General features: G+C 39.3%; 1 protein-coding gene across 2 annotated transcripts in view; it reads left to right on the top strand.

The window, feature by feature from the left end:
* The window catches only part of gng12a (guanine nucleotide binding protein (G protein), gamma 12a), a 50,247-nt gene that overhangs the window by 7,240 nt on the left and 19,292 nt on the right, over positions 1-23,715 (top strand). Inside the window, exon 1 of one of the 2 annotated variants that reach the window (XM_033650936.2) lies at positions 21,139-21,420. The exons of the other annotated variant lie outside the window; for it this stretch is intronic. Within the exon in view, the coding sequence (XP_033506827.1) occupies positions 21,401-21,420 (20 nt within the window). The 5' untranslated portion in view covers positions 21,139-21,400. Of the gene's footprint in view, positions 1-21,138; positions 21,421-23,715 lie in introns of those variants that run through there. 2 annotated transcript variants of the gene reach the window in all.

The raw sequence follows: 23,715 nt of genomic DNA on the forward strand, positions 1-23,715 counted from the left end.
TGCACTCTGAAGCTGAAAAATTCTCAAACACATTGTTTTATTTCTTAATCTGACTAATGAGAAACTGACGAGAGTGAAACGTTAGAGCACAAAGGTGACGAGAGATGGTTTGTCACTGCAGGCTTCAGGAAGTGGGGCGCTGCTAGTGCTCAGCTGCTAATCAGATTGACATCAAACTCACATGTACCCAAAGCCAAGCAGGAAGTGTTGTCACAGCAACCATCTCAGATAGGTAAGCAAGGTAGTGTATCAGGCCTAATTTCTACTCATTCCTGTAAATGTGTCAGGAGGTTTTGATTGTGATTCATAAGCGTGGCTCTCCGTGTGTCTCTGCCTCCCCTCGGCCCTTATGCTGAAGCTTCTGTAGTCGTTTTTGACAGTCTGAGCAGAGGAGACAGTTGACAGACAGAAAGTTAGAACCGGCGTCTCCACCCAAACAAGGAGCACTTAATCCACGAGGAATGCTTTATTACCACAACTTCCTCCTTACAGCACCAGAGCTCACCTTAAAGGTCCTGTAACATTTAACCTTCATGGTTTCAGTCTCAAATCAGTGAACTGTGGATCAGGGGAATTTGATCTTTGATACCATGGGGAAAAGGTGACATTTATGCTTTTTTTCCCCTGAGAAGATAAATACAACTATGACTATGACATGATGACAGCAACTTTTCTTCTCGTGCTTAGTAGCAAAGAACAGCAGAAATGCTGTGATAAACAAAAACAATAAAAAGAAAGCGCAGCTGGTACCAGTGTATCGATTCTGTGGAAAATGAGTATTGAAACCATCAACATTTTTGATGACACTACTGTGGGTGAGGATAGAAATAATAAAATAAGTTTACTTTGGTTACAGGCGTGTGTGATGATCTGAAGCCCAGTCCTCACAAGGAAACAACTTGGGCTGCTGCAACAATTACTTTATTACTTTATAGTTGATTACTAATCTCTCTTTTTTTGATTGGCTAAAATATACGTATTTAAAGTAGCTTTTGTCAAAACAATAATAATAATGATAATAATAATAATAATAATTATGATGAATTTTATTCATGGAAACCTTACAGAGCACTCACGGTCACTTTACAAGATCCACAGATCATAAATGATAATAATAATAATGATAATAATGATAATCATAATAATCATAATAATTATAATAATAATGCTCTGAAAGGTGCCCATGAATTAAATGGGTTATTATTATTTGTAATTTTTAGAACTAATAATAGCAATAACAATCATAATCATCATCATCAACATCATCATTATTATTATTATTATTATTCATTTAAAACTTTTTTATTATAATTTACAAATTACTTATTATTTATAATAATTATAATAATGATAATACTAATGCTCTGAGAAGTACTGATATATAAAAGCATTATTATTATTATTATTATTGTTATCATTATTATTATTATTATAAAAGAAACTACGTTTTTAGAACTAAAAGGATTAATAATAATAGCAATAATAATGCTCTGAAAGGTGCCCATAAATAAAATGTGTTATTATTATTATTATTATTATTATTATCATTATTATTATTATTTATAAAAGGAACTACATATTTAGAACTAAAAGCAATAATAATAAAAATGATGATAATAATAATAAGAATAATAAGAATAAGAATAATTATAATAATGAGCCCTCGGTCACTTAACAAGACACAGTTAAAAAACAAGCAGCAGTATATCCATAGATCACAAAGCCAACCAATTCCGTAATATTCAAAAGTTGATCGAATGACGTGAGAAAAAAAATCATAATTATAAATATTGGGTATAAAGTTTGATTTATTTATTTGTAATATGAAAAAAAAATGAAATAGAACAGAATATATTGTAGAATATAATCCTAGAAAACAGAGACAAACAATAAATCCTGAACAGACTTACAATGAGAAACATAAATTAACATTTCATGTCCAAAAACAAGTAGGAAGAATCAACATGATTGTCTAGCCTTGCACCCAGTCCCAAACTATACTAATCCATCACATTGATCAACCACACATTTATACCACTGCACTTCTTAATACCTGATTACCCCATGTATAAAACAAATACGAAAGTACGAACTGAGAATACTGACAACGGTCTCACCCTGAGTGTCCTTTACATTCCCTCTAATCATGTCTGTACCTTGTGAAAATACTTTCTTCGTACTTCTTTTTAAAGTGTCTGATATCTTTACTTTGATTTCTCCACCCAGTGCGTTCCACAAACCCCCCACCCTACACATACTTTCATAAAGTCATCACCAGAGCAGGTCACCATATGTGTGTCACCATTAAATCAGACTTGCTTGAAAAGGTGTATTTTCAGACATGTTTTTAAAGGAGCAAGAACATTTAAAAGACGATGATGTCCATCATTGTAATGTGAAACCAGTTCATCAGGGGTGAATAGCTTATCTTTGCTGGGGAGGTTATCTGTTCCACTGGAAAGAGCTGATAAATCAATATTCTTGGAAGAAAAGAAATAGCAGCCTTATGTGTATTCTATGATCAGTATTATAAAAGAAAGAAAAGCAGTAAACTCACAGTTTAGAAGCTGCAATCAACAAATGTTTGACAGTTTTGTTTGATTAATGGTTTTTGACTTATTGATTGATTGATTGATTGTTTCAGGTCAACAAACAGTCCGACTCTCTTGGACTGTTAGGAATGCACCGATAGTGACATCAGATATCAGGCTGATACTAGGGTTGCAACAGTATGAGATTTTCACGGTTCGATAACCGTCTCAGAAAGTGTTGCGGTTTTACGGTATTACAGAATTTATATTATTATCAGTCAGAATAACCCTTAAAGGAATGTTATTCTTGGCTGAACAAACATTTTATTAAAACTTGAAACCATTTTGTTAATGGAGGTATGTGTAAAAAGTCTCCCCATAGAAAATAACTATAAAATAGATAAACAAGAAATTCTCCCTCCAGTTGCATTTTTCTTTTTCAATAGCGTAGATAAGCAAATGTACACTGTCAACTTTTATATCATGGTATACCATGAAAGCCGTATATCGCTGCAACCCTAGCTGATACTGACTCATTTAGCTGGATCTGGCAGTGTTGACAGTGGTGCTGATCTACATCTGAGCACACAGCTAGATTTTAATTCCTATTAGTGTTTTGACCATTTTTTTTACTGCATTTAAATGGCTTATGCTTGAATTGCAATGGAATCACAGTTAATTTAGATTTTTTAAATTTAATTTCATTTAATTTATTTTATTTTATTTCATTTTATATCTTTTTTTTAAAAATTAAATTTAATTTAATTTTATTTTATTTTACCAAGTTGCCGGTACATGATAAATTTATGTCTATGTATTTATCTGTTCTATTTTGTTTTACAAAGTTAGGAAAGAGTGATCCGATTCACATTTAATTAAATTATTAATAGGTAAATAAATAAATACAATTTTAATAATTAATAAAACACTGGTATCAGATCAGTACCCAGAGCCCGGGTATCGGTATCAGGATTAAAAAAGACAGATTGGTTCATCCCTATCATCATTCACGTGCTGATTGGAGGCTTTCTGGTTCAAACAAAGTTTTTTCTTAATGAGGTAAAATTTAAATTAAATTTTATTTATAAAGCCCAATATCACAAATCACAATTTGCTTCAGAAAGCTTTACAGCATCTTTTTAAAACAACAAACACTTATTTTCCCAATATCAGTTGTGGTGCGTTCACTGGCTTTTGGGTAAAAAAAAAAAAAAAGATCTTCAAGCAATAACTCATGACAGACTGTGGTATGTTGTGACTTGCCGTCACCTACAGCAGCAAGCATTGAGGGCCTGTGACGGCATGTTATGAATTAAAACAGAAGGCCAGAATGTCTCTCTGGAGGAAACAAAGCCTTTGGAGGAATCTTCTTAGCATGTATGCTAACATGTTTAAAGCTGCATGCATCTTACATGTGCATAACAACAGGTTATGGTGGGAATGAGCAACAGTGCCATCTTGAGTCTGTCTTCCTCTTTGTAGTTTTAATAGCTGAATATCCTTTAAGTTGTTTTAGATTGAGTTTTGGTCTCAGCTGTGGAGCGATACTGATCTGTGTACACACATTATTATTATTTATTATGCATCCTAGCTATTTTTTTAATACCATGACAATCAGAATACTGCATAAATTAACTGAACTTAACACATGAATAAAGTGAGTGTAGTAGTGTCGTCACAAAACATAGTATCAGTGTAAAGAGCCCCTTGTGTTGCAGAATAATACCAAAACAAACTACAGACTTTATTGGAGGCCTCAGTGTGCAGCCAGCTCTGGACATTGGCTGTTCATCCTCCACTCTGATTGGACAGAGAGCAGGAAGCAGATAAGATAGGTGTATGTAGAGTGTAAACTGTGTCCAAGGTTGAAGTTCCTCATTGACACTGATCTGAGGTTAGATTTGCAACTGTCCCTCAAACTGTCAAGGTTAGTAAATGAGCTGAGAAGCTGAGTGCTCGTCAGAGAACTCACAGGCGGGAGTGTTGGCAGCAGATGTGTTGGTATGTTAGATAATATCATATATGATGTAATATTTCACACAAATGTAAACAGAAGTTTTTCTCTATCAACAACAGTCTAAACCCAAGATTGAATCAGTCGACATTAGTAATGTTTGTCCTATATTTTCAATTCACAAGTAAAACATGACCATTTTGCAACCTGTACTGAAAAGATGAGCTGACTGATTAAATAGTCGTCCGACAGAAAATTAATCAGCAACTTTTATAATCAATAAATTGTCCTTTTTCAGGCAAAATGCTAAAGTTTGCTGGCTCCAACTTCTGACATGTCAGGATTTGCTTTTCTCCATGAGCGTTTTTCACAGCAGATATTTTGACTTGTCTCAGCAGGAAAAGCAGCTGTGTTACTAAAAACATTAAAGATGGCTGGTTCCTTTGTTCAATACTGTTTCATACTGCAATACTAATATTGATAATATTACTAATATTAACATTTAATTGCTTTTTTCAAACATAAACAGTGTCACAGAGTGTTAATAAATCAAATACTGTAAAATTTAGTATTATTTATTATCATTATTGTATTTACTTTTGTATTATTATTACTAAATTAGTAGCCCGGGTTATTATTTGTGTAAATCACTGAAATTAACAGGCTTTTATTTGGGACAGGCCTTTAATTCCTTTCACACAAAACTGTTAGTCAGCAAACATCAGGAAATATAATGAGATTGTTTATTTAAACCAGTATGAGTATTACTTGTAGAAAAATTAAATAAAATTATATTCAGATAACATATCAATTATGAATCATTCATTTGATCTAACTCGCATCAGACAGTGCATCAGAGAGAGAGAGAGAGAGAGAGTTATGGCACCTGGCATACCGACACAACACCACTTTATCCTGTTAAAACAATACTCACAACTCTGATTAATTTTTTGGAAAAATCCTTTTGATTCTTTTGATCTGAGAACCCTTATGAACTAAAGGAATATGAATTACTTACAGGGTAATTGAGGAATGGACACATAATTTGAGGTAGCCAACAACCCCCTTTAATACATCCAAAGAACTCCTTGGCGACCAGAGCAGGCCTCTAATTGAGACAGGCTTGTATTTGTCAATGTGTAGCCACACTGGGCCAATAGAAGGGACTGGGCCTTTAATTGGGACTAGGCATTTAATTGAAGTTTTAGGGTAGATGTAAACACATAAGATGGGAAAAAAACACACTAACTACATAAAATAATAATGTAAAACGTATAAATAACAATACATAAATATGCACCACAATCTCCTCTGATCTACTAGCAGCAGATAAGCTCTCAGACACTCAGAGTTTGAAACAGAGCACCATGTACACCAAGTAGCTTCTCCACTTCATCACATACAGTCAGGTCCATAATTATTTGGACAATGATAGAGTTGTCATCATTTTGGCTCTGTACACCACCACAATGGGTTTTAAATGAAACAATGAATACCTGCTTAAAGTGCAGACTCTCAGCTTTCATTTAAGGCTTTTTTCAAAAATGTAGTATGAACCGTGTAGGAATTACAACCATTTCTTCACACAGTCCCCCAACTTTAAGGGCCCATAAGTATTTGGACAAACTAACATAATCATCAATTAAACAGACAGTTTTAATACTTGGTTGCAAATCCTTTACAGTCAATGACTGCCTGAAGTGTTGGACACATAGGCATCATCAGATGCTGGGTTTCTTCCCTGGTGATGCTCTGCCAGCCCTTTACTGTAGCCGTCTGCACTTCCTGCTTGTGTTTTGGGTGTTTTGCCCTCAGTTTTGGCTTCAGCAAGAAAAACGCATGCTCAATTGGATTCAGGTCAGATGATATGACTTGGCCATTGCAGAACATTTCACTTCTTTGCCTTAAAAATGTCTTTGGTTGCTTTTGCAATATGCTTCAGGTCATTGTCTAACTGCACTGTGAAGCATCGTCCAATGAGTTTTGAAACATTTGGTTGAATCTGAGCAGATAATGTAGCCCCAAACACTTTAGCTTTCATCCTGCTGCTCTTCTCAGCAGTCACATCATCAATAAATACAAGAGAACCAGTAAATGTTCTGCAATGGTCAAGTCATATCATCTGACCTGAATCCAATTGAGCATGCGTTTTTCTTGCTGAAGCCAAAACTGAGGGCAAAACACCCAAAACACAAGCAGGAAGTGCAGACGGCTGCAGTAAAGGGCTGGCAGAGCATCACCAGGGAAGAAACCCAGCATCTGATGATGTCTATGTGTCCAACACTTCAGGCAGTCATTGACTGTAAAGGATTTGCAACCAAGTATTAAAACTGTCTGTTTAATTGATGATTATGTTAGTTTGTCCAAATACTTATGAGCCCTTAAAGTTGGGGGACTGTGTGAAGAAATGGTTGTAATTCCTACACGGTTCATACTACATTTTTGAAAAAAGCCTTAAATGAAAGCTGAGAGTCTGCACTTTAAGCAGGTATTCATTGTTTCATTTAAAACTCATTGTGGTGGTGTACAGAGCCAAAATGATGACAACTGTATCATTGTCCAAATAATTATGGACCTGACTGTATTTCTATCCTATCCTCAGAACCTAAAGAGATTTGTTCATATGGTGAAACTTTGTCGAACTCTGTGAGCCATTTCTTAAAAGAGGGCTCACCCCATTTCCTCCAGTTTCTCATTATAATTTCCCACCATTATACTGGTCTGAATAACGTCCCTGGCTCCACAGTCAGATGTCATGTGTGGGTCACTGAGAACAGACAGCCTCGGGCAGAACTCAGTTAGTCTCTGGGTAATGTTTTTTTATACATTAATGAACCTTTATCCAGTAGTTCTGAATCTGTATACTGTATACTACAGTACTGTTGTAACACTTGTATACACTCACACACAGAGTCTCTTATTAAATGTATGTACATAGTTCTCGGTCCATTTTCTCCTGTCTCATAGCTCTCTCTTTTTAATATTTTACATTTTATTTTTAAACATCTAAAAAGATACAACAACTAATATTGTTGGTTCCATTCCTCATTTGTTTTTCTCATTACATTTGTGCAGTATTGTTGGATGAACTTGTTACCTACTTTTACACACAATCTTCATTTTCACTTTTGTATATAGTGCCATATTTTATTTTATTATTCATGTTATCACATCTTATTGTCTCTTTATCTTTATTGTGACTTTGTTAACAGCTGAGCTGACCGGTTCTCTCCGGTACATTTCATTGCACTGTTGACCCTATGTTAACCTGCTTTTCACTAATTGAGGAATTTTATGGAGCGACATGGTGGTGCAGTGGTTTGTTACCTTCGCCTCACGTCAAGGCGGTTCTGAGTTTGAACCTGCTGGCTGGCTTGGGCCTCTCTGTGTGGTGTTTGCATGTTCTCCCTGTGGCAGTGTGGGTTTTATACGGGTACTCCGTCTTCCTCCCACAGTCCAAAGACATGCAGGTTAATTGTTGACTCTAAATTGTCCGTAGGTGTGAATGTGAGCGTGACTAATTGTCTTTATAAATGTGTCAGCCCTGTGATAGTCTGGTGACCTGTCCAGGGTGTACCCTGCCTCTCACCCAAAGTCAGCTGGGATAGGCTCCAAAGGATAAGTGGTAACAGATAACAGATTGATGATCATCACTTGTAGCCTAGTTTCAGACTGGCTTGATATTAAAGGAATACTTCACCCCCCATATGATCATTTGTATTTCAGTTACTTAGCTCATGTTACGTTGAATTTGGGAGGAAAACCTTAATTTTTGGAAAACCATGATATTGTTTTTAAACAAGGTATATTTATTGGCAATTCAATAAAGATATACAGAGTATTAATAAACAAACACAGAACCAGAGGACAAAAAGGCCACCATACCCAGCCATCAGCACAAGATCGAACAGAGAAAGCCTGTCAAAGGAAATCCAACAGACAAGAAAAAAAAGAAGTGTGTTTCATTACAATTTTTCAGCTTCCATATTTGCCACAAAAGTTAAAAATGGTTGCCCGGTGATGAAGAGCGTGTAGTTGATCCTTTGATAAAACAACGTTTTTTCTCGAAAACCATGATATTTAAAAAATTTCTGCATTTATGCAAAAATGATAAAAGTATTATTGAGATAAATCACAGTCGCACCACATTTTTTAAGGCCATGGCCAATTCATTTAGATGAGAATTGAATTTATGTGCACACAACATTCCTAATATTTGAACAACTGCAATAGATATGCTCACTTGTTATATTTTAAATTTGGCCCGTTGAAAATTCTTATATGTCATTGAACCCTAAACATGCATGGACGAGTAGTGCGCCTGTGCTGTTTATGCAGAAGTGTTTGAATATTACGGTTTTAGCAAAAATACATGTATTTGAGAAGTACTGAGCATATGACTGGATGAAAGAAACTTGGATTATTCTGCATGAATTGTGTGAGAGTTTGTTAACAGATGTTTTGATACAGTTTGCTGTTGTTAAACGTGGCCCCCCTTTACTTAAATTCATCAAAAATGTTCTCTATTTTTGGATTCTTCGTTCCCGAGGAGGCGTGAGAGAAAAACCACATTTTCCCCATGAATTGAAGGTAACACGGGGCGAGGAGCTGACGTACAGATGGTCATTTTGGGGATGAAGTATTCCTTTAATGGACTTATTTAGGACTCAAACAGAAAACATGTTTGAGTCCAGTGTAGCAGGGCTCTTTCTTTGGACAGACAGAGGAATACATTGAAAATAAGAATGTATGTATAGATCAGTGATGACAGTTAGAAAGTCGATCTTTAGCCTGACGCATGCAGGAATGTCTCTCCGTCTTCCACCTTTTCTTTACTTTGTGATCGCAGACAGGAGGAGAAACCTGCTGCCAACTAACAGCGTCGGATTAAAAGTGAAGAGATGCATTTCTCTGTTTACAGCCAGCTTCTCAAAAACAAGAAACACCAACACTCCTAAGAGTGATCAGCATGAGGGGATGTGGTGGTAATGTCACAGGGGTGGATGATGTTTGGCGGTGTCATAACAGCCAGCAGCTATCTGTTGGAACAAATGAATAGTGTGTCTCTCACAGAACATCGGGCCTTAAGGCACATTCTGCGGGTTCTGCTTTGAGAGCTGTGTGTGTGTGTGTGTGTGTGTGTGTGTTTTAAATACTTTTCATAATTTGAAGTCAGCCCCTTAAGTAGTAGAGAGGAAACACTGGTGCTCTGTGTGATTAGTTTGCAACATATTCATTGCTATTATTCATAAAACATGCACGCTGTTTTCATTAGGTTTCAGTACATGAAAGTGAAATACTAAATACAGGTATAGCGTCCTAATATTGAGGACAGTCATAGATTTATATGGTTATGATCATCCACTAGTCTGCAGTACCTTTTTTCTGCCACATGGTGGTGCACTCTGACTGCATCCTGCCTTCGTTTAGACGCCGGCTGCTTAAAAAAAACATTCAGAGCTCCCACTTTCACAAAGGAAAATGTGACAAGGCCTCTCTCACTCTCCCTCTCTCTTTCTCACACACACACACACACACACACACACACACACACACACACACCATCTGTCAGTGTGGGACTACCAGGTGGTCCAAACATACTGTAAGCTTTTATTAAAGGTGTGCACTACACTTAGTCATTTCTGTTGATTCTCATGAGAGGGTGAGGTGTGTGTGTGTGTGTGTGTGTGTGTGTGTGTGTTTGTGTGTGTGTGTGTTTGTGTGTGAGAAAGGCCTTTTCCTGCAGAGAGAGGGAGCACATTGTTTTTGTTGCACCTGCGATGTGAGTCAGTTATTTGTCCTGTCAGACGGCTCAGAGTGTGTGTGTGTGTGTGTGTGTGTGCACCTCTGTATATCGTGTTACTGTCTGGAAAGACTCTATAGTTACCAACAGAGGCAGACAGGACAGGTGAGGGTCACTCTGTAGATGTTTGTTGGTGACCTACGTGCAGTTACAACACACACAGTGATAGTAGTACTACTACGACTACTAATATGCTTTTTTTTAAACCTTATTTATATTTAGACTTTTAAATAAAGTGCTTTATAGAGCCAAGGAATTAAGATTACGTCAGACAGGACTTTAGTACAGAAATACAGTCAAAAACAGTCACAGTATTTCTGAATATGTGCAATCAGGTCGTCTTAGATAGATCGGCTGTCAATCATGTCAATCACTGCTCGTGAACTGTGGTCAAACTGTCAAACTAGGCAGCGCTGATCAAATATGAATCAAGATTCTGTGACTGCGTTGCCTATTTCTCACCTCAGATGTTTCCAGAAACATATTTTAGTGTACTGTTTAGCTGTAAAATGATAAAGTATATGACCTGACCATTATGTTGAAGACAGATGAACCCAAAATGACGCACTGCCCGCCGGGTCACGAACTTTTACAGCTAAACAGTACACTAAAATATGTTTCTGAAAATATTTGAAGCGAGAAATAGGAAACATAGTAACATCAACGCTTGATCAGCATTGCAGTGGCCCCATAGGGACTTGGGTTGGGAACCGGAGGGGCGCCGGTTCAAGTCACCATCCAGACCAAATATGGAACATAGACAGGTAGCTGAAGAGGTGCCAGTTCTAGAGATGCACCAATACCGATTCCAATCCCTGAACCTTAGGTATCTGCCGATACCGAGTACCGATCCGATACCAGCGCGTAAAATAAAAATGGATGGGATATGAATTGTTGTATGTCTCAACTCCTAAAACTCTATGTAAAATATTAAGAAATGAATACATAATAGTAGAATGAATGCCATAAAACTTTTTATTATTATTATGACACAGATTAAGACACAGGTTAAAGTGCAGCCACACAATTTGGTAAAAAAGACATTTTAAAGGCTACAGTAGAACGCTTTTTAAACTCCGCTCTGTTTCCGTTTCATTTGCCTGTAGCGTGCGTATGCGCAATGACGTGAGGCATTACGTGGTATCGGATTGGTCATAGGCTGTACTTGCTGATACCCGATACCACATTTTAGGCAGTATCGGAGGCATTTCAGATACTGGTATCGGTATCGGTAAATCTTTAGCCAGTTCACCTCCTGGGCACAGGTGCCCTTAAGCAAGGCACTCAACCCCCAACTGCTTGGGGCACCTGTCCAAGGCAGCTCCCTCGCTCTGACATCTCTCCATTTAATGCAAGTATAAGTCCTGTTATTTCGGGCCCGTGTGTATATGACACCAGAGTACAAAAAATAAATTTCACCTCAGGGATGAATTAAGTATATCTTCTTCTTCTTCTTCTTCTTCTTCTTCTTCTTCTTCTTCTTCTAGTTTGACAGTTCATCAGAGACTCTTCGGCTCTGACTGGTTGTTTTTGTGATTCTTGCAAATGCCATTTGGAGCAATATGAGGAGGCAGATGATTTTTTTTCATAGATTATCATAACCTCATGTACTATTGTCAAGATATAGTGACAGTTATAAAAATAACTTTCTGTCATATTTGGTGAAAAAGCAACCTACTGGAGCTTTAACATCCACAGAGGCTGACTCAAATTATGATGTCCTCATATGAGGACGCAGGGTCTCAGGAGGATATGATATGAATTATCCATAAAACATGTCACTCAGTCAGGGGTCATCAGTTTAGTAAATTAAAGAAAAGGGGTCCCTCAAGGATTAAGGTTGGGAACCACTGCTGTGTTGATACTTTACTCCATGCATGCATTTCAGAATAAAGGAAACTTGGTGTCTATGAGAGGTTTTGTACATGTGATCACCTAGTTTTTCAGGGTTTGTATCCTCTGCTGTGTATCTGTAGGAATATTATGCAAAGCCAGTCCTTCAATCTGTGCAAAGTGCTTTGAAGTCCTCCCACACACAGGAAGGCACACCTTTTGTTAGGACACAAACTCTCCTCACTTGTGTTATTTCCTCTGACATACAGCACAAGGCATTTCATAACACTGTTGCCCAAATATGGGCATATCCTGTCAGAGGGGAGAGGGAGTCCAACGGCATAAACACGCTTCCTGTCAGACAGGTAAAGAAGAATAGGAGTGAATATAACTTCCTGTGGATGTGTTAACCTGTCTTGAATACGGACACGTTGGCAGTGTTGTTTCAGCAGCATGTGCTTTGAAACTAACTGGAGCAAAGTTCAAGTTGCAGCAAGCTGCATGCATTTCATATTCAAGGCTCCAATTACAAATGAATCATTCGTAACACTTATAGAGGAATCAGCGTGTAAATTCAGCTGTGTGTGTGAGCAGGCTGGAAAAACAGTGACACTTTGATGGATTCTAGCGCCCTTTATGAGTCTATGGGGAAGTTTGCTGGCATCCCAAACAAAGGCCAGTGTGTGTGCTTCCTCGCTGAGGCCTAGTCTGAACTCTGGAAAAGAGCTTGACACCTGTGGCATAGTGACTCGCATCTACAAGTGTCTGAGGAGAAACCCCCAAAATCGTCGGGCCCCAAAGTTTTTGTCCGACGCCACACTATGTGTCTGTGTTTCAAACAAGCAGAAACAGGTGTCTGAGAGATGCACAATCACCGCCTGTCTCCTTGTCTACAGGCTCAGCTGCTGAAATCAGGTGCCTCATTCACACTCTGTCAAATTGACTCAGGTTTAAAGAGCTCTGAGGCTTTGTTTGGTTGTGATATATAGAGTCGTTTGCTCTGTTCTGGCCACACATTTTGTCCAGAAGTGGTTCTCGTACAGTGGCTCCTTATGCAGTTAGTTCTGTGGACTGTAACAAACAGGCAATGTTCCCTCTGCACCAGCTTCATATTGGAAAACTAGACACTTATCTGATTGTGTGGAACATTTATTTTCTCATTAGGAGCAATCAGCCTCAGAATTTCATACTGACTCCATTTGGGAAAAAATGATTACATCTCCACGTACACCGTAGACTGTGAAAAGATAATGGATGTAGCCACCATGATGTCACCCACTGGTTTGTGGACTCCTGTTTTGAAGCTTGGAGTTTGGATATTGGCTCTCACCATCTTGGATTTTGGAACCAGAAGTGACTGTATTTGCACGAGAAGGTGGAGATGAACCTAACACTAGCTGCTAGCTTGGTTAGCATGGTGCATTTACAGCTATGGTTAACTATAGCCCCTTTCACACAGCCTGTTCAAGGTGGGAATTTTATTCCATCTCGCTGTACTTTATTAAAGGTACAGTCAGAGAATGGGGGGACAGAGTTGTCTGGCCTTGAAGCCAATAGTGAAGGTAGTAACAGCACCGAATCAATGTCTGTGTAAAAGGGACAGCTGGTAGGAAAGGACCACGGACAGGATGGGTTTGACGTTTTGATGATTTGTTATGTGTGCAACCTGGCACAGGGGATTTAAAAAGCAGCTTGCAGCAGTTTGCAGCTAACTCAAAGAACAGCAGCTGAAAATGTCTGCAACCCGTCGAGCAGAAGATGCGATCAGCCGCCAACTATCAGGGGCAGAAAATGATTGTTGTTGCCAAGTTATGCCCTTGTTATTGTTTATAAAGCACTGCTGATGCATGTGTTATATGTCACGCTAGAGGGCGACGATGTTATTGTTTTACATGTAACACCTTTTGTAAAATATAAAAGTGACGCACCCCAAAAATTATAGTGAGGTGCTGATCACTGGCAATAGACTTGATTGTAGAAAACAAGTGCCGCACACTCTGGCTCCATATGCATTTCTTTCATTTTGATGATGTTTCGAAGGCCCAAAGGCCGAAACATCATCAAAATAAAAGAAATGCGTATGGAGCCAGAGTGTGCGACACTTATTTTCTACATGTAACGCCAGCGTGCTATCTAAGATCACACAATGAAGCAGCAATATGCAGGAATTGTTTGGTGAAATAAAGGGACTTCGTAGCGTGTGATCTCTGTGTAAAAAAGTTTTGTGATAATGCTAATTTTCGTTAGCGAAAAACAGGCTTAAAACCATTAAAACAAAATAAATATACCAACTATTCAGCTCCTGAGAGGGTCTTTTTGGACAGCCAAACACTGACCAAGACTTTTTTGGATGACTTATACATTACAAATAACTTTCATAAACTGAAAACACACTGAAATAGCGGCAACTACGACTACACCTATACTTCGGGTATCAGGGTTTACGGCATGGTTGCCCAACCAGTGTTGTCACTGCAATAGCAACTTCTCAACGAACAGCACCCACCTGTCACTTAAAGTGGCCATGTCCTTAATTAACACTGAAAACACTGAGTTATACAAAAATTGACAGTTTTGTTGTTTCATCTGGACCCAAACTTGGTTTAAACTTCCCTTTCTAAGATAAGCAACACTACTAGCGTTAATGAGCTAGGTGGACCCAGTGACCTCAAAGCCGACCTGCTCAAATGGATAGAGCATGAAGGGAGAGGAAGTAAAGGGAGACGGAGGGAGGATGAGGAGGAGGCAAACATCATTTTTGAAGGGATTCAGGGTGGGCTGCAGAGGAAGTGGCCTCAGTGTGACCCACGAAGCGAGCCTCTTCCTCCGCCCGACATGTCTTTGAAACTGTTAGATGAACGGAGTCGCAGTGGTCGGAGGGAGGAGCAGCCATTCATGTGGCTTCTGATTAATAGTATCTCAGACCCCTTTGTGTGTGTGTGTGTGTGTGTGTGTGTGTGTGTGTGTAGTGGTGCAGGTCTGTAAGTCAATCTGGCTGTGTGTAAGTCAATGCGTCTGTCTGAGAGTCTGCCTGCCTCTATTCTTTATGTATTTTAAGTAATAATTTCAGCTTTCATGCCTTGCCATTTTAAACTTTGTGCAGCCACGCTGAATTTACTTCATTCATCTGACTTGATTTAAATTGATTGGTTTTGACAAGAGTAATTTTCAAATGATGCAAGATCGGTTGTGGGTATTTCAATTCATCTCCACTTCTTCTTTCTGCATCCTCTCTGTAGCTGTGCAGATGTTAAAACAACAAAACCAAAAGTTCTTTGACTTTCAGTGGCATGACTGGTAATTCTGGATTCACATTAGATGCCCAATAATGCAACATCTTGAGTTACTTAAGGGTTTTTTTGGGGGAAATTTGTTGGAATTTTACTCAGTGATGACATTCTTTCATTTAACGTTTTATTCTTTTCCCCTCTTAAAGTTGAGTTTACTCATCATGAGGAGCACCACACACAGCATGTGAACAGCTGCATAGTGTTGTCTTTGACTTTTACAGGGAGCTTTTCAGAATTTGAAAAAATAACCCTGATGATGTCATCGGGTGATCACAGCTTGGACTTGACACTTACAATGTGTAGCCATGCTAGTGGCGTGGCTCCAGAGATGTCAATATCCGTCTGTTGGTCAGTTGGGCCACAACTTTGGTCCAGAAATATCTTTAAATTTTGCACTTACACTCATGATCCACAGATGATAAAGTCAAATAATTTTGGTGATCCTCTGACTTTTCCTGTAGTGCCACAAGCACATAAAATTTTTTACTTATCCTGAGAAATATCTCAGCAAGGGATGCATGATATTGGATTTTTCTCTGATATCTGATATGCTGATATACAACAACTTATTGGGCTGATAACTGATACCGATATCAATACATCCACTTTTTCCCCCACCTAATTTTAGTGATTATCAAGTCTCTTCTGGAGGGGAATTAACATGATATTAAGCATGTATACTCTTATCGTGGTGACCCACCAGCAGATGGAGACATGAGATACATCACTTTTCAGTGTGTGTAATATTTGTTCATTGTGCAAAACAAGAAAAAGCATGTTGACCGATTCTGACAGTTCATTTTAAAGTTGATATTGGCTGATAGCAATGACGTAACAATATTATCATGCATCCTTAATCTCGACTGAACAGTTTAGCACAAAATTTGGTATAGACATTCATGGTTAACTCAGGGTTCCCTTGTCTCTTCAAAAACCTGGAAAACCGTTGACTAATTTTCCAGTCGTGGAAAAAGGGTGAAAAATAAAATGTCCTGGAAAATCCTGATCTGGAAACGTAGTTCAACATTCTCCTATTTTACTTTAGCTTTGAATAATAATAAAAACACTTGGACCATGTATCAGAGCTCCCTTACGTGGATAAAATTGCCATCTGAAAGCGCAAAGTTATGTTCAGGCTCATATTTATGTTCGAATGGTAGTTTATGAGAGTATTTTGAATAGGCTGGTCTTGGTTATGTTGTGGAAACCCTGTGAACACACCCTCAATCACGTCACATGGTAGCTCACGCAGGCTGGATGACCTCACAAATCAAAAGGCTGAAACTCTGGATGATGTCAGTGAAGCACAGTGAAGTGTCAAGTATGAAGTTGTTTGGATGAGCAGTTCAACAGATAAGCAGCAATAATGGAGGCTGAACAATCGGCCTGTTCCCCACAGGCACATTTTAAACAGGCACTGGACCAGTACTAACACAGTGCTGTATGAATGTAGATGTGCTTGCACTATTCTATGATCAATTGGTCACCATTTCTAAGGACTCAGACTGATGCATATAGTCCTGGAAAATTCTCTCTTGAATAAAGCAGGAACCCCGTTGACTGGAGGTGTGGAGTGAGAAAGAAGCAGGCATGTAGAGGTCTGAAAGTGTCTACTGATACTTTCCATTTGCACTGGGAAGTCGAAATTTCTGAGTTCCCAGTTGGAAATTTCAATGTGAACGCCCCTAAAGTCAGATTTAGACTTGGAACATTGAAGAAACCTCTTCAATACTGACCTCAAAATCCAATATGGCTGCTCTGTGCATCATCAGCTGCATACGCCTTAGTAATAAGCTATTTATTAGCACCTTTGTCTCATTTGTGTCCCATTTAATCAGTCATACAAACATTACTATACAGCTGCTCTGTGGATATGTTGCTACAAGTGTTTGCATGTGCAAAATACAGCATAATGTGTTGTCATCAACTGGTATTGCTAACACAGGCTAGTTTGGCTAAAAACTGGTATTGCTAGCAACATCTTTGTTGTCCAACTTGTACTGGAATGCGGTCAATTCGGGTGTGACGTGAATGGAATGCAGCATAATGAAAGCTTCTGGTTGCAGTTGCATTGTGGGAAATGTAGGATCCAGTCCTTTTTTGTTACCTTTACACCTTACTAGGAACAAAAGTTAGGATATTTTAGCCAGTGCTGCTTCAGTTTAGACCTCTCCTTTTTTCTTCTGAGTTTCCAAACTATATGGAAATCTAACACCAAATTACTGGAGGGCTTCTTTAATTGGCTCTAATAGGCATAAGAGGATGGACGAGCAACATCACTCAAAGTTTTATGCTTTTAGTCTTGTGTTTTGAGTCTCATTCTCTCTGGTTGACCTCCTGTCCCGACCTCATCCCTCTTCCCGCTCGGGGCTGGCCGAGACCTTCAACTCTATCATAAAGCCATCATAAAAATCAGTCACCTGGCCTTGAAGAATGTAGCACAGTAAATGCTTTCAGAGTTCATTGTTAGAACCGTTATGACCTGATAGTGCTAATCAGTTTGAAAGTGGTTATTAACTCCAGTAAGGCTGTTTTCATTTGCGTGCATCAACGCTTCAGTAATGTCATGAATGTGCATTTGTCACAGTGACTGTTGCATTTTTGTGACTGTAACTTGAGGAATCAGGCATCAGCACTATTGCGTTTCTTCTTAACAATATCTACCAACTTGTTCCTGTTTTTTGAGTCTATGTTCATGCATGGGTCCCTGATCATGCAACTCGCCTCGAGTTGTCACGTGCAGTAATCTCATGCCTGTCATTCCTGTTCTTGTTTGTTCAGAAGTGTCTCTTCTTTTCTTGCAGATAATGTGGATCACTGGGTCCTGAACTGTACGTAGTCATCAGTGCTGTAGATAAAGACACGATGTTAGCACAGAACTTGTTGTTGATCACCCCTAAAGATAGCACATGCCTGTAGGCCTCAGGTGTTTTTAGAGAGGCTCCTTTTCAGCATTGTGTTGGTCGTTTAAAATATGAGGAACGTAACAGATTCTCACATTTTAGAGGCTTTGTCCTTGTCTATTGTTCAAAGAAGGCCAGTGCTCTGTGTTAGGGGTAGTTTATGACTCTTAAACTATATAAACAAAGGTGTTCTAGGTTCACCTTCTTTGTGTCAGGCCCTCTGTTCTTTCCCTTATCTAAGTTTAGTACAGAGATGACACACAAGTAAGAGAAACTGACTCTGGGAAAGAAAGCAATACCTACACTGTCCCAGCCTTCCTGTTGAACTCTGACCGTCGAGGACAAAGGTCAGCAGTTTGTAGACAAATAAATTTCACCGTCAGAGTGTCACACCAGAGTAACCTAGAGCAGCTTCTCAAATATCCACTGATTTAATGAGGCGGCAGCAAAACATTGACTAATGTCTCGTGCAACAGGAGGAAAGAGTGCTCTGAAATGTGGATGCAGGTGCAGACTCGCTGGCTCTTCCTGTCCCAAATTCCTGTCTCAATCATGATTCATTTGCATTTATGGTGGTAGCTGTTATAACAACATAATACCAACACAGAAAACATTGAAATAACATGCACTGCAGAAGAAAGATGAAATATTTGTGTATGAATGCTCAGATCTCACACACACACACCATTAAATTCAGCTACATTTATTACTCTACATAGAAGGTTTCAAAAGGCTGTCCTTACAGAGCTGTGTTCTAGACAAACTGATGACATCTTCATATTGCTTGTCCTGTGCGGTCAGCATTTAAAACCCCACAAAAATATTTAATCCATCATCACATGTGACAAAGACAAGCAGCAAATAACCACATTTGAGAAACTGGAACCAGCATTTTTTTTTTTTTTTTTGGCTTGGAATTTTGTTCTTGTAAAGCACTTTGGTGACTTCTGTCTTTTTAAATGTGCTATAGAAATAAATGTGACCTTGACCTTGACCTTGACCCAATTTTTCTTTTTGAGGCGGGACAGGGAAACTTAAGCGTGAGACAGCAGTTCAACAGTATACGTCAAATAGAAGTGGTATACCTCTTCTGAAAGCTCTGAACCCGAAGATTAATTTGACATGCAGCTCAACGCAGTCTCTCAAGTTTTTCTAGTCACAAATATGTAATAAACATAGTGTTTTGGAAGTCTAGTGACTGATAATTTTCTTTGATTTGAGGTATAGTGACAAATTTAAGCCAAAGCAAGTATAATTTACAAGACAGAAAGGTCAACTTGGGCTCAAAATGAAGCTTATCAACTTGGGACGTTTGCTACAAGTGAAGCAGTGATGTTAAACACAAAGTGATGAAAAATAATAATTTCTTTTAAGAATTTGTCAAACAGACAGTAATTTTGTTTTTGTTTTTTGGGGGGATGTTGTGTGTGATATGTTGAAATAAAATGGCAGCAAGCCCGGGAATCTAATGTTGCTGCTTTCCCCTTTGTGTTAGCACACTCCCTGCCAAATGTCATACTTGTATGACAATTTATGCAATTGTAGTGCCCTACTATTTGCATTTACATCATTTTGCCAGAAGTGTGTCCAAAAAAAGGGGTTTTGGGCCCCCTGAGGCCAAATGGCCTGAAGTTGGGGGTGCTCGTTATCAACTTGTGATGGCCCAAGGTTCAGGCTAACAGGAAATAATAATCATGGACAAAAAGATAGTAGAAAACGTCATGAGGGCTGGACCTGGCTCCTGGCCTAATGGAAGTATATGATGGCCACTCACACGCTTATTTATGTCTGATGTTGTTGCAGCAATTTTTTGGTTGATACCATTGGTTAAAAAGATTTGGTACTAAAGTAAAGCATTTGTGACTACACCAGAATCAATACAAACGATCAAAAATCTGTCTGAAATACCTCAAGACCCTGAGGAACACCACAGAAAAATACATGCTGTGATTTGATATAAAAACTTCTGACATTTTGAGATTTATGTAAGAATTCTAGCGATAGATGGCGAACACTTCTGTCTTCTTACACAGTGATGTCCGTTTAAAACAATGGTCTCACTACAAAGAAATGGCTACTACGAGGGCTAACAACATCACGCATGAATGAAATTGGGCTCGTTGAACCCACAAGGGTCTCAGCTTTCCAGTCAAACCATATTTATGCAATTCCAAGACTGTTCATGGACCCCAGTGTGCAGAAATATTCAAAAACATTTGTATTGCATGAGAAAGCTGCCTGATATTTTCCCAAAACTGCCTGGGACTAGCATGAAATTGGCATGTCTATAGAGGGGGGACTTGTGGGTACCCATAGAACCCAATTTCATTCAGATATCTCAAGGTTAGAGGTCAAGGGACCCCTGTGAAAATGACCATGCTAGTTTTTTCCATGCTAGAGTGTTATTTAAATCTCTTTCTGATAAGCTAGCAAGACATGATTGGTACCAGTGGATTCAGAGTTTCATATGAAACCAGTATCATCACTCTAGTTTTATAACTCAGCCTGTTATAGTGTAGTGTAATGTACCTGTTTAGTCTTATGCTTTAGTATCAATTGACCTTTAAAAATACATGTCCAGGCAATATACTCTGCTTGATCATAACCAGTCACACCTTGGTTTATTGTTTCATGTATCCACATAATGATAAATTCATTGGTTTATTGTATTGGATGCAGGATCTGATGTTCAAGGACTAAAGTGGGAAGTACCTAGGATCTGATATGCTTTGATGTGCATGTATGACACCATTATGTTCGGACTCATGTGGGAAGGATTAAAGACAGAATCTTCACCAGCATAAAAGAGAGCACACAGAAAACAGAACTTCAGTCCTGCTCCGGAGCTTGACTCATTGAGTGGTATGTGTTGTTGCCTGCGAACACATTAAACTCAGTTGCACTCGATTCTACGTGTCTCCAGTGATTCCTTGACTGCTGAGTATTTGGTTTTAAAGATACTTATTTTGGACAAGAGCAAAAGTAGTCTAAAAGTTGAAGACGAGGTCGGGACCCACCAGGCCCAATTCCAGGCCCCAAATTCTGCTTCATCAATAACCTGGAAAAGGCAGTAGTGTCAGCTGGGAATGGCGGTGTACTCGTGGAGGTAAAGAGCTCAGAAATGTCAAAATATGACCAAAATTCGTTGAGTTAAACATCTTATCATTTCATGCTGTGTTATACACTGATGTGCATTCATTTTAATCTGGATTTATGCTTGATGCAACGGGTTAAAGGCACTCTAGTCACAGATACCATTTGATTTACAGCTCATTGTTGGGATTTCCTTCTATTTTGACATTAGATAGATGCATAATTCGTGGTCCAGCTGTACTGAGCTTTAATTATATTCCTCACAGTAACTGACTTTACATTCTTACATGATACTAGGCAGCAGTTCTGCCTGCAGTCACCGTGTTTACGTTCTGGTTTGTGGTGGAGATCTCTTCTCTAGACTTGTTGGTGCTGAAAAGCAGAAGATTGTTACCGAGACGTCCTTCAGCATCTTCATTCAACGATCCCTGCTGGCATCTGAAACATGCAGGTGGAAACACAAGCTGACCAGTCACAGTTCTTGTGGTTTCCACACGGTGTCTCTGCAGCTGCTGCAGACCTGACGTGTATTCTGATGTGTTGGAAGAGGCACACGTCAGCTCCTACAGCAGCTACACGTAGGCTCCAAAAATATTGAACGCAGAATTGTTATTCCATCCTTTTGGTGTTTAGGTGCCAAGAAAGGGCTGTACGTGATATTCTATAGAAATGCTCCATGATGGCGTGCGTCTGTCTCACACTGTGTCATAGTTCCTCTTAAGTACGCTGTACATGCAGGAATTCTAGTGAATGAACTTCACCACTTAGTGTTGAACTTTCCTGATGGTATAGAAAGATCTGTTTGCTCTCTTTTTCTGACAGAAGAAATCATGCAGCCTGCATTTTTCCACCACTAATCCCTTTGTCCTGTTTGACAGTAGATTACAGGATTTAATCTATTGATTCAGGGCAGTAACATTAAACATACCGAGCACATTCAACAGACAAACGTTGTCACAATCTTTAATTATCCTGACATTATTGCTAGCATTTAAACAATAATGTTTGTGTATTGAAAGATTATAAAAGCCACATGCAAATATCCACTTGTATGGACTTTGCACCATGTCACACAGTCTCTTCCTGCACATGCACACATCACCATTTATGTCACCCTCTGACTAATCCCATTTCCTCTTTACTTGAAAAACAAACTCTACTTTACGACCTTTACGTTGTTTTCTAATGAGCTGTGTGACGTCCAGGCCGTTATCAATTATTCCATCCATGCATGCTGTTGTTTAACCCTTCCTGCTTCAGCTCCAGCAGGGAGGAGGGGCCAACCAGCAACACTGCACAGACCTTTGGCCTCCTCTTTTTCACCTTCGCTGTAGTAGTAGTAACATGCAGTCGGACGAGCTCAGGGGTGGAGGCTGGAAACACTGAATACGTTTGTTTATTGTTCCATATAGGCAGAGCAGTGTTGGGTGAGAGATGGAGATCCATTGTGTAGTATCTCCCTGCCTTCGTCATGAATAGTAGCTTTCAGAGGAAAGAGGGACTGAGGGCAAAAGGCAAAGCGCTCACAATAGCTTTAAGTTTTACTGCGTTCCCGTCACCGGCAGCAGATTTTTGGCATGCGACCAAATGCAACATACACACAGCTGCACAGCTTGCTCTCCCCAGCCCTCACACACTAACTCTTATCTCTGTCTCAGTTGCAAGCACACGTCTTTTTCTACAGCCCTCTCTGCCCCACCATTCCTTTCTTCGCTGCATCCATTTCCAGCAAACTCCACTCGGCTTGCACCAAGCTTTCTTTTGTGCATTTTTTTTTTGACAACAATGCTGTTTGTTTTCCGAGGGCAGAGCAGAGAGACGCTGCCAGGCAGCCTCCCTGCCTAGGTCGCCTCCCTGCCTAGGTCGCCTGTGTCTCCTGCGTGTCACCCTCTGTGCGTCTGCAGTGACGTCTGAAGGGCATTATCTGCCAAAGGCCCGTGTTTGTTTTGGGCTGTTCTGGGTTTGATAATGGCCCATTACAGGCGAACTGGAGTCTCACAGGCACCTCAGTGGAAACTGCAGAGACCTTGCTAATCTGCGTGACACCCAGCTGTCAGTTGAGTAACACTTTGCTGGAGTAGTTTTTAGCTGAAACCAGCTCCACTGTAGCCAGAAACAACCCAGAGCTGATGGCTATTTTTAGCACATACTCTAGCTGCTAATGATATCACTGAGGCGATGGCTGCTCTTTGTGTTGCTCCCAGACGTTTGGCATGCTGCATGTAAAGCCGTGTTGTGACTAAATACTCGTTGAGCATCAACGAAAAGTATTCAGTCTTTTACACAACTGGCTCATTAACTGCGTACC

The sequence above is a fragment of the Epinephelus lanceolatus genome, chromosome 12 (assembly GCF_041903045.1).
Source record: "Epinephelus lanceolatus isolate andai-2023 chromosome 12, ASM4190304v1, whole genome shotgun sequence".
Classification (NCBI taxonomy): domain Eukaryota; kingdom Metazoa; phylum Chordata; class Actinopteri; order Perciformes; family Serranidae; genus Epinephelus; species Epinephelus lanceolatus.